The sequence below is a fragment of the Meles meles genome, chromosome 7 (assembly GCF_922984935.1).
Source record: "Meles meles chromosome 7, mMelMel3.1 paternal haplotype, whole genome shotgun sequence".
NCBI classification, from domain to species: Eukaryota; Metazoa; Chordata; class Mammalia; order Carnivora; family Mustelidae; genus Meles; species Meles meles.
In genome coordinates this window covers 55,998,541-56,011,420 of record NC_060072.1, presented here as the reverse complement: position 1 = coordinate 56,011,420, position 12,880 = coordinate 55,998,541, and the positions used below count along the sequence as shown (strand labels likewise).

Below are 12,880 nucleotides of genomic sequence, written 5' to 3'. Positions count from 1 at the left end.
AATCCTCTGAAATGAATACTTTCACTATCTTATTAATCATCTCTTATTTTTAAGATGTAATACCAACACAAATAATTAAGTAGAGGGGAAGCATGGAAATATAACAGACTTCTTCACAGTTTTTTTTCTTTGTAGTTCTATCAGGAAACACATCCTTGAAATCTCCAACCTCCTCTTCACTTAAAAGCCCAATTTACTAACCAAAGTTAAGATGGAACTGGCTCAGGGATCAGGTAGTGGATGGATATATGAATTTTGCATGGTACCTTTTCTTTTCAGTCTCATTAGAGTCAGGAATGCTGTTTCTCATTTTGGCAACTACCTAAATAAAAGTATTGTTCTTCTGGTAAGCTTTTATTGAAAACTCTTAACATTAACTAGCTTTGATTGAGTATCAGTTCCTGGTACTCTCATAGCACCCTGTTCATACAGCTCATTCCACATTTATCACTCCTTGCCTAGATGGAATTTTCATATGGGCAGTTGTTTTGCCTTGCTTATTTTTGTATTATATCAAGGGTGATGCAAGGCTCCTAATAGGTACTTAGTACATTTTTAAAAATTGAGTAATATCTTGGCAATTTATAAAACACTTCTGTGATTTTCTATTTCATGTGCCTCGTTCCCTTTCTGTATTAAATTTATAATGAGTTTTTACTTTAAATGTTAATCAAATAAAATGGAAATTTTAGCATTGATGAAATTTATTATTTTGCATTTTAAATATTTGGATGAATGAAAATACCTACAAGATTCACTTAAAAATTCTAAACTTTTATCATTCTTATCTTGACAGATGTCTCCGTTTCTCTTTTTGTATTTGAAGTCTTTATCCTTGAAGTACTATGACCTGATATATTTTTTACTGTTAAATAATGTGAGAGTTATCTATTAGCTTTGAGAAGCAGCAGCGTGTAAATAATTTTATTACTGAATTCTTCATTGAGCTAATTAATTTGTTAGCTTTTTATTTCACCACAAACTAGACACCAAATTCTTACTTATAAGTTTAATGCTTACTTAGGTTAATGACAATTGTGAGACCTACATAAATTATATTATGCAGAATAGAAAACACCACTTACTGCTGTATCCATCTTGATAGTGTGCAAATTGCTCATGTTCAGTCCATATGAGTTCTTCATAATTTATATACAAAGTGTGGTAAGTACTATAGCACAGTGAAACCTGCTCCAGGAGTACCTAGGAGAGAGTAATGCTGGGTAAGCTGGACATGCTTCTACAGAAAAGAAGGTACTTTTGAATTAGCTTTTAAAAATCATCTCTTGTTTCTTATATGTGTTCTAGGCAACTTTATTGAGATATAATTTATATGCAGAAATATGCATATTTTTATATTTATAGAAGTTTGATGTTTTGATAAATGTATATGTCTACCATTACTCCCCCCCAAATTTTCCATCACCTCACTCCAGAAAGCTGTCCTGCCCCTTCAAGTCAACCTCTGTTTTCACTCTAGTAACTACCGATCTGATTTCTATCACGATAGATTAGTTTTGCTCTATCTAGAACTTCAAATAAGCGTCATGAAGTACGTACTCTTTTGAGTCTAGTTTCTTTTGTTTTGCCTAAGTTTAAAAATCCATTCTTGTTGAATGTAAGAATAGTTACTTTGTATTGCTAGGTAGTATTCCATTGTATAAATATACCAGAGTTTATATATCATCCTGTTAATGGATATTTATGTTGTTTCTTGTTTTTAGCTGTTATGAGTAAAGTTTCTGTGAATTTGTGTATACAGTTGTTGAGTGGATATGTTTTTATTTTTCTTGGATAAATACCTAAAAGTGAAATTGCTGATTCATAGAGTTAAATGTACATTTAAGTTTATAAGAAACTGCCAAACTGTTTTCCAAAGTGATTATGCTAGTGGTGTATGACAGTTTCAGTTGCTCACTTGTCACCAACACTTAATATTGTTAGTCTTTTAAATGTCAGCCATTCTAGTGCATGTGGAGTTGGTATGTTATATGGGTTTATTTATTTTTTATTTTTGTTACTGTAGTTTTAATTTGCATATCCTTGATGATTGTTGAAATCGAGCATCTTTTTATGTACCACTTGTCTACTCGTGTCTTCTTTTGTGGAGTATCTGGTAAAGTCTTGTGTCCATTAAAAAAAATTCAAGTGAAATTTACATTACATTTACACTTTTTGGGCTACTATTGCTTGGGATAATAGCTCTCTGATTGTTTGCCATGGAGAGCACTCTTATTTTTTGATAGCATTCCTGGGCATAGATTTTTCCATTACTTCAAATAAAGTTAGCATCCTCTTGAAGGACCAGGTAGCTGCCAGTCTTCAAGGTCTGTTGTGTCTGCTCAGGGTAGAACTTTTGTGCCATATACCTAGCAGCACGGATGACGGTGCAAGTAACTTATGGCTGAATGTCACATTTCCTCTGAGAGTTAGTAGATTTTCTTGAGTAAATGCTTCTCATTTTGTTGTTTATCCTTTGATCAATTTTCAGAGACTTTAATTATTTTTTACTATCTTTTCTTAGTTTTTCTTTGGTTTTAGAGGAGAGCCTCTGTGTATTATTTTTAGTTTTCCTCTAGTCTTCTCCACTGTAGCCAATCTCTTCCTCCTTAGCAGCCCTACTCCCCAAACCTCACTAAGCTAGTCATTTCACCTCTAGTCTTCAAAGTCTTGAAGTGTCTTTATGTTACTCTCAGAATAAAAACCAAAAATTTTAATATGGTCTAAAGTTGTCTGGCTTGTTTTTTTTGTATAGTTTTATCTTGCATAAATTTAACCATTCCCCCGCTCCTCATTCTGGATGATATCCAGTCATTATCCTCATTTTAGGGAATACTTTGCCTTCTATTCCTTATAACTTAAAGCTCTGACCTGTGATAAGAACTGACTTTGGAATCTGGGGGATGTAGGTTTGAATTTCTGTTCCCCATTTATTAGCTCTCTGACTTTGAGCAGTATACTAACTTTTGAATTATTTCATCTGAAATATGGTGATGGACAAATAATATTTCATAACACTGCTTAAGTGAGATAAAGTATATAAAACCATTAGCACAATGCCTTGTGTCTAGGAAGTATGTTATTCCCTACCTCATTCTCTCTTCCCATAATTTCACTGAGTAAGCAGTTTATATGATATATCTATTTGTACAAGTGGAATCATTTTAATATTACCATTTCACCGATTTTTTGAGTAAAATTTATACTTGACTTTCAATTGTGCCTGAACACATTTATTGAGTACATCATATCTAGTTCATAGCACCCTCATTACCTTTAAAAATATGTCTTTGGGGGAGCCTGGTTGGCTCAGTTGGTTAAGCATCCAGCTCTTGATCTCAGCTCAGGTCTTTGTATCACAGTTGTGAGTTTGAGCCCTGCATTAGGATCCACACTGGGCATGGAGCCTACTCCATGAAATATAGTACACTAAGAGTTTTACCTTTAACAAAAAAATTTTGTTTTTACCTCTGGAATGAGACTATTAATAGGAGACTTCCATTTTTTTTTATTTTCAAAAAATTTTAAACTTGTAGAATAGAAGCAAAAATGGTACAATGAAATCCTATATACCCTAACCACAGTACAGTGATCATATTTAGGAAATTAATATCAGTACATAGCTGTTATATAATTTGACAGTACTTCAGATTTTGCCAGGTTTCCCAATAATGTCTTCATAGCGTTTCCCTCAACTGATCAGTCCAGAATTATGCACTTTATAGTTGCTGTGTTTCTTTATTGCCCTCTGATCTACATTGTTTCTCAGCCATCCTTTGACTTTCGTAACATTGATAATTTCAAAGACCAGTTGTTTTCTAGAATGTTCCTCAAATTAGTTTCTCCCTTTCCTCATGATTTTGGTGAGGTTATAGATTTTTGGGGGGGGGGGCAAGAATACTATGCAAGAGAATATTCATGAAATATGGTTTGTCCTTTGCAGTATGTCACATACATGACACCCTCTTTCATTGATGATGTTAACTTAGATGATGGGTTTAAGGTAGTGTTCAGCACATTTATTTTCTCTAAAGTTACCATTTCCCCCTTTGTCCTTAATAAATAATCTGTGGGGGGGTACATGGAGACAGTGTAAATACCCTTTTCCTCAGTGAACTTTGATCATATAGTCTTTTGCATGCTGATGATGCTTGCCTAAATCAGTTCTTACCAGGGTGGTGACAAAAAGGTAGATTATTAAAATTTTGATAATTTCTAAGGGTTTCAGTAGTAGTGTTCCTGGGAAAGCTTTCTTTGTCTAATAGTGATAATTACAGAATACTTGGCTGTTAACCTGTTTATATCATGGGTTTATTTGTTTATATGGTTTTTAGGTTCATGTACTGGACAGACTGGGGAGAAGTACCAAAGATAGAACGTGCTGGAATGGATGGTTCAAGTCGCTTCATTATAATAAACACTGAAATTTACTGGCCAAATGGACTGACTTTGGATTATGAGGAACAGAAGCTTTATTGGGCAGATGCAAAACTAAATTTCATCCACAAATCAAATCTGGATGGAACAAATCGGTAAGATGGCCTCATAAATTTAATTTTAAATTTTAGGTAAACATGATGTTTTAATATCATAATCAGATTATAAAGGCTAACTTTATTAAGAAATTAATGTATTTTTGGCTGAATGTCAAAGAGGAGAAGAGTAGACTTTTAGTTTGCTCTTAAAAAGAGGTAACTACATTTTCATCTATCTTGATAGGATTTAGAATTTACAGACTGTATTTTCTTTTTCTTTACTCTGAGCTAATTTAGTTCTTTAGTGATTCTTAAACAGGGATAATATTTCTACTCTCTCCCAGAGTGTGGGAAATTTTGGTTAACGAGGAGTGGGAGTGCTGCTGGCATTTTAGTTTTAGTTTATGGGGGGCCAGAGATGGTAAACATCCTGCAGTGTGCTGGACACCCAGAACAACAGTCATCCTACTCAGAATTATCCATAGAGCCCCTAGGTGCTGCTCAGTATGATCTTTGTTGCAACTACTTACCTCTGCTGTTGTGGTGTGAAAGCAGCTGCAGATAACACATCTATGCCCATTCCCTTACGTATTTAGTAAAACTTACTTACAAAACATATGATAAATCAGTGGGCTGTGGTTTGCTGACCCCAGGACTAGGAAAAAGTCTGAATGCATGCTGCACACCAATATTCAAGGAAGACAAAGTTATAATACATAAACATGGAATTTTTAGTCAGATCATGTTCAGAATTTTAAGGATACTATCTGTGTTCTTGTGTTTGAATAATTATTTTGGTTTCTAGTCATCTCATTCTTTTTTTTTTTAAAGATTTTATTCATTTATTTGACAGAGAGAGAGAGAGAGAGATCACAAGTAGGCAGAGAGGCAGGCAGAGAGAGAGGAGGAAGCAGGCTCCCTGCGGAGCAGAGAACCCGATGCGGGGCTCGATCCCAGGACCCTGAGATCATGACCTGAGCCGAAGGCAGCGGCTTAATCCACTGAGCCACCCAGGCGCCCCTAGTCATCTCATTCTTAAGGTCTTAACAGAAACAGAGAGTCTTAGGAGTAGTTGAAGGCATTTTTTCCAAGTATGAACATTTGTGAGTTATCTGAACTATGAATCAGGAAGCATTTAGAAGTATTGAAAATCATGAAAGATTTAAAAGAATTTATTAAAATAAAGTTTTTGTAATTATGGAATTAAAGTTTTTTTGTTTTTGTTTTTGCCTTGTTTTAAAAGAATGAAAAGGGGTGCCTGCTTGGCTCAGTCACTAAGCGGCTACCTTCAGCTCAGGTCATGATCCCAGGATCCTAGGATGGACCCTCGCATCCGGCTCCCTGCTTGGTGGGAAGCCTGCTTCTTCTCCCATTCCCCCTGCTTGTGTTTCCTCTCTCGCTGTGTCTCTCCCTGTCAAATAAATAAAATCTTCAAAAAACCAAAAAAACCCAAAAGAATGAAAAGACATACAAGATGGTTTAAAAATAAATAGAAATAAGATGAGAAATAGTAAATATATGATGAATATAAAAACATAATTGCTTTGTTTGAACTTCGAATTTGGCTTTAAGAGGGATGGTAGAAAGTAAATCTGGCCCTATCATTGTTTTTTTGACTTCCTCAAAATACACAAAAACTAATGAATAGCAAATCCAGAAACATACCATGAAACTAACCTCAGGCATTCAGATGCAAAAGCAGGTGTAAGAGCAGACCACTAAGAGCTATAGGACCTTCATAGCGTTACTGTTTGTACAAGAGTAAGCAGAGAGAATTGAGTGGGGTGTTTCATAGATCTGAAAAGCAGGAGACCTCTAAAATAGCCTCAACTATTTACTAGATAATGTGGTAAACTATATTAAGAGCAGCAGCTGAAATGAGGTGGGGAGGGTTGCCCACTCCAGTATCAGCCAAGTACAGTGTGTTCATGGTAAAGACAGGATAGAGCAATTTGGCTCCAAAGAATTCTTGAAATGGAGCTGCTAAAGATCTCTACCAGCACAGGGTACTGCACTGAATGGAAACAAAATTGAATACAATAGTAGCACAAAAAATGAACAGAACAGGGAAAATTAGAGGATCAAAAAAGGAAGAAAAGAGAAGGTTCAGATAAGGATAGGCAGAGAAAGAGCTGGAAGGTCTCAGAAAAGAAGCTACCATATTGTTTAACATTACATGAAAACAACAGAAGAGTGAATTCTGTAGAAAAACTGCCTTAAACACCATCTTCTAAAATTTCAGGAAAACTAATTATCCATAAACTTGAGACACACAGCAATATCAAAGTAAAAATCCTATTTAAGGTTATTATAAAGAACATCTTATATTTATAACAGTATTTTAAGCTAATAACAACTTTGAATGCATCTTAAGCTTTATAGTTTTTACTCTTCCTCCCACATTTAATGTTTCTGTTGTCACAGTTCATATCTTTTTACCTTATTCATCCATTAACACATTATAGTTATTTTTACTATAATTTTTTAACCTTCATACTAGATTTATAAGTGATTTAACCAACAGTATTACAAAATTAGAGTATTCTGAATTTAACCATATATTTACCTTTTTACCAGTAAGATTTATACTTTCATGTTTTCTTGTTAGTAATTAGCACTCTTTTGTTTCAGCTTGGGCAAGTCCCCTTAACCTTTCCTAAAAGGCTGATGTAGTAGTGATTAACTCCTTCAGCTTTTCCTTGTCTCAGAAATTCTTCATTTCTCTTTCCATTCAGAGAGCTTTGCTAAGTAGAGTAGTCTTGGTTGGCAGTTGCACCCTTCCACCTTGGCACTTTGAATATATTTTGCCAAACTCTTCTGGCCTCCAAAGTTTCTGCTGAAAAATATGCTGATGGTCTTATGGGGATTTCATTGTGTGAAACAAGTTCTATTTCTCCTCTTGCTTTTCTTGTTTTTTAACTTTTGATATTTCAATTATAATGTGTCTTGGTATGATTTTTGGGGGGGATTCATCTTAGTTGAAAGTTTATGCATTATATCTGGATGTCTTTTTCTTTCCCCAGGTTTGGGCAGTTTTGGGGCATTTTCTTTCAATAAACTTGTGGCCCCTTTCACTTTATCCTATCTTTCTGGGACCCTTAACATGTGAGCGGTGGTCCACTTGATGGTCTCCTAAAGCCATCTTCATATTTATTCTTTTTTCTTTCTGCTTCTTTGGATGAATTCTGTTGCCCAGTCTTTGAATTTGCTGATACTTTCTTCTACTTGATCTAGTTTGTTTAACTTCTCTGTTGAGTTTTTCAATTCAGTTTGTGTTCTTTTCCTCTCTGATTTTTTTTGTTCTTTCCTATATTTTCTGTGTCTTTGTCGAAATTCTCACCTTTTTCATGCATTGTTCTGCCCACCTTGGTGAGCATCTTTATGATTGTTATTTTGAACTCCATCAAGTAAATCATGTATCTTTGTTTCATTAAGGTCTGTTTCTGGAGTTTTAACTTGCTCTTTTGTTTGGAACATGTTCTTTTGTTTCTTCATTTTTCTTGACTCTCTGTGTTGGTTTCTACACATTAGATAAAAAAGGCTCCCTTCTCAGTCTGGATGGAATGGTATTCTGTAGGACATGAACCTTTTCTTATCAACATCCTGGTCTGAGTTCTTGGTTGTTTTTCAAACTTTTGTGATTGCCCAAACGGCCTTCTTTATTCTTAGCGGCTCCCAGTAGTGGGACTCCCCGGTGTGCCAAGATTTGCCAAGTGTTCCAAAGGGGAGGATCACAGCACCTAGATGTAGATAGGTTGATTGGAAGCTGGATCCCCCACATAGTAGCTGGGAAAGTATATAGTTAGGGGCCTTCCAGGGACAGACTTGGAGATGGACGTTTTTGCCTGCTCCCTCTACACTGGATCTGGTATACAGCCACTGAAGAGGTTGCTATTTAATCCATATTTAAGAACTACTTCATTGCTACAGTCCTGTGCAAAGTATGAATGCAGGCCCTATTGACTTTCAGAGACAGGTGATCCAGGGGCTCTTCCTTTGGGTGGCATTTATAAAAGCTGGGGACATCAGATGTGTGTATAAGCTGATTGTGTGGAGATACTGGAGATTTGGATTGAGCTGGAGAGAAAAGGTGGAGGTGGTGTCTGCAGACTTCTCTGGTCTCCTGGAAGGATTGCTGTCAGCTCCTGGATGTCTGCTGAATTAGAAGCCTGACCTTATATTTCCTACAGGGAAATATTGGGACATGGGTCTTTCTGATTATTTCCTATTCATTGAACCCTGCTGGGGCCAGTGTCTTATGTAAACCTCCTGGTAATAAGCAAAAGCAAAAAATCTGTATATATAGAAAAGATTAATAGGAATCTGAGCATACTACTACAGAAATTCAAATCACAAAGAAAGCAGAGAAGAACAAAGGAACAAATGGAATACAAAATAGCCAGAAAACAATGAAATAAATGACAATATTAGGTCTATACCTATCAGTAACTATATAGAAATGGACTAAATTCTTTTTTTTTTTTTTTTAAAGATTTTATTTATTTGACAGAGAGAGATCACAAGCAGGCAGAGAGGCAGGCAGAGAGAGAGGAGGAAGCAGGCTCCCCGCCAAGCAGAGAGCCCGACGCGGGACTCGATCCCAGGACCCTGAGATCATGACCTGAGCTGAAGGCAGAGGCTTAACCCACTGAGCCACCCAGGAGCCCTGGACTAAATTCTTTAGTGAAAACATGTCAAGTGGCTGAATGGATAAAAACACAAAACCCACTATATTGTCTGCCTAAAAGAGACTTTAGTTTTAAGAGAACACACAGTCTGAAAGTGAAGGGATGGAAAGATGTATTACATGTGAATGGAAACCAAAAGGAAGCAGGGGTTACTGATATCACACAGTGATACTGATACCACACAGAATAGACTTTAAGCCACAGACTGTAACAAGAGACAAAGAATGTCTATTATATAATGATAATGGGGGTAGTCCAATAAGAGGATATAACTTTGTAGATATTCATACACTCAACATCACAGTGCCTAAATAACATAAAGCCAACATTAACAGATTTAAAGAGAGAAATAGAAAGCAATGCAACAATAATAGGGAGCTTCAGTATCCCGCTTTAAACAACAAAGAGATCACCTAGGCAGAAAATAAGGAAACACTGGCCTTAAATTACCTGCCAGCCTAGGTAGACTTAAGAGACATTTAAAAACACTCCATCCAATAGTACCAGAATACACATTTTTCTCAAGTGAATATGAAACATTCTCCAACATAGGTCATATGTTAGTCCACAGACAGGTCTTAATAAATTTAAGAAGGTTGAAATCATATCGGGCATTTTTTCTGACCACAGTGGTATGAAAGTAGAAATCAGTTACAAGAAGAAAAGTGGAAAATAATTAGCTCATACCCATTAGAATGGCTATTATGAAAAAGACAAGAAATAAGAGTTGGCAAGGATGTGGAGAAAAGGGGACTCTTGTGCCCTGTTGGTGGGAATGTAAACTGGCACAGCCACTGTGGAAAACAGTATGGAGATTCCTTAAAAAAAAAAAAAAAAAGAACCGCCATTGATCTGGTAATTCCACTTCTGGGTATTTATCTGAAGAAAACAGAAACACTAACTTAAAAATACATATGCGTCCCCATGTTCTTTGTAGCATTATTTATAATAGCCAAGGTATGGAAACAACTTAAGTGTCCTTTGATGGATGAATGGATGAAGAAAATGTTTGTGAATTCCAAAAAAGAATATTATTCAGAAATAAGAAAGAATGAAATCTTACCATCTGAAATAACATTATGCTAAGTGAAAGAAGCTAGACGAAGATAAATACTGAACTCATATGTAGAATTAAAAAAAGAAAAGAAAAGAAAAAACCCACAAAACCACCAAAGCTCATAGATACAGAGAACAGATTGGTGGTTGCCAGAGGCAGGAGTAGGACATGGTCAAAGGACAGATGGAAGGAGTCAGAAGAAAAAGGTACAACCTTAATTATGAAATAAATAAGTCAGGGGGATGTAATGTATCGCATGGCAACTATAATTAATACTATACTGCATACTTGAAAGTTATTAACAGTAAATGTTAAGTGTTCTTATAAGAAAAATACTCTTAACTATGTATGGTGATGGGTGTTAACTAGATTTATTGTAGTGATCATTTTGAAATACATGAAACTAATATAATTCATGTTATTCCTTAATTTAAAAAAAGTTAAAAATTGGAAAATTTGCACATATATGGTGATTAAACAAGATCTTCCTGAACAATCTGTGGGTCAAGGAAGGAATCAGAAGGGAAATAAAGATATATCTGAGACAAATGAAAATGGAAATGCATTATTCCAAAACTTAGAGTACAACAAAAGCAGTTCTAAGAGGGAAGTTCATAGTAATAAATGCCTACATTAAGGAAAAAAAAGATGTCAAACAACCTTAATTTATACTTCAAAGAACTAGATAAGAAACTAAGCCTGGAGTTACCAGAAGGAAGGAAATACCAAAGAATCAGAGTGGAAGTTCATGAAATAGAGACTATAAAGACAAAGGAAAAGATCTATCTAATCAAGAGCCCTTTTGGAAGAATGGAACAAAATAGACAAACCTTTAGTTAGACTTAACAAAAAAGACAAATCAGAAGGGAAAGAGAAGACATTACAGCTGATACTGCACAAATACAAAGGATCAGAAGAAACTACTATGCACAAGTATATACCAACAAATTGAACAACCTAGAAGAAATGGGTAAATTCCTGGAAACATACAGCCTATCAAGACTGACTCATGAAGAAATAGAAAATCTGAATGGACCAATTACTTGTAAGGAGATTGAATTAGTAATGAAAAACCTTCAACAAACAAAAGTCTAGGACTAGATTGCTTCACTGCTGAATTTTACCGAACACTTGAAGAAGAATTAATAACAGTCCTTCTTAAAATCTTACACAAAATAGAAGAGAGGGGATCTCTTACTCATTTTATTAGGCTATTATATTACCCTGATAGCAAAACCAGACAAGGAACCTATAAGAAAAATTATGGACCAGTCTTCCTAATGAATATAGATGCATAAATCCTTAACAGACACTAGCAAACCAATTCAATAGTACATTAAAAGGATCATACACAATGATCAGTGAGATATATTCCATTGACGAAACGCAGTATTCATTCATGACAAAAGTCTTAACAAAATGAGTATGGAGAGAACGAACCTTAACATAGTAAAAATCATATATGACAAACCCATGGCTAACTATATTCAAAAGTAAAAACCTGAAAGCTTTTTTTTCTAAGATCCAAAGAAGATAAAGATGTTCACTCACTCTTGCTTTTATTCAGCTTATAGTACTGATGGTCCTAGCCAGTGCACTTAGGCAAGAAAAAGAAATAAACAGCATCCATAAATGAAAGGATTAAGTAAACTGTATTTGCAGTTATGTGTTATATGATATATAAAGATAATTGTAAAACCACCACAAAACTATTAGAATTAATAAATTCAGTAGAGGTACAGGATACAAAATCAATATGCAAAAATCAATTGCATTTCTATACACTAGTAACAGATTATCAGACACAGAAACTAAGAAAACAATTGTATTTACAATAGCATCAAAAAAAAATATGTATATAGCCCACAGTAATCCATAGAGAGCCCAGAAGTAAACCAGTGCATATATGAACAATTAATTTATGACAGAAGGGCCAAGAATGCACAATAATGTGAGGATAGTCTTTTCCATAAATGATACTGGCAAAATTGGGCAGATGCACAAAAGAGTAAAACTGGACCTGTATCATACACCATACACAAAAATAGTTTAAATACTTATATTTAAAACCTGAACCCATAAAACTCCTAGAAGAAAACATGGGGTAAACTCCTTGACATCATTATTGGTGGTGATTTTTGGATTTATCAATAAAACGAGTTGGATAAATAAATAAACAGGTTGGACTACATCAAACTAAAAAGCTGCACAGTAAAGGAAACAGTCAACAAAATGAAAAGACAGCATGCACAAGGGGATAAAACATTTGTAAATTATATGTTTGAATAAGTTACTAACATCCAAAATATGTAAAGAACCCATATAGCCTGATAGTAAAAAATGTCATTAAAAAGTGGGCAAAGGAACTTAGTTTAATTTTTCCAAGGAGGATTTCCATGGGTGTCAGCTTCAGGAAGAGCTCAATATCATTAATTATCAGAGAAATGCAAATTAAAACCACAGTGAGTTATCACTTCACACTTAGAATTTCTGTCATCAAAAAGTTAAGTATTGGCAAGGATGTCAAGAAAAGGAAACTTTTTTGCAGTGTTGATGGGAATTGTATGTAGGTGTAGGCAGCTTGGAAAACAGTATGGAGGCTCCTCAGAAAATTAAAAATATCACTACCATGTGACCTAGTAATTCCCTTTTGGGTATAT

At 35.0% G+C, this 12,880-nt stretch overlaps 1 protein-coding gene across 1 annotated transcript in view; it reads left to right on the top strand.

Annotated features, from left to right (window-relative positions):
• The window catches only part of LRP6 (LDL receptor related protein 6), a 175,962-nt gene that overhangs the window by 59,535 nt on the left and 103,547 nt on the right, over nucleotides 1-12,880 (top strand). Inside the window, exon 3 of the mRNA XM_046011596.1 lies at nucleotides 4,335-4,532. Within this exon, the coding sequence (XP_045867552.1) occupies nucleotides 4,335-4,532 (198 nt within the window). The remainder of the gene's footprint in view (nucleotides 1-4,334; nucleotides 4,533-12,880) is intronic.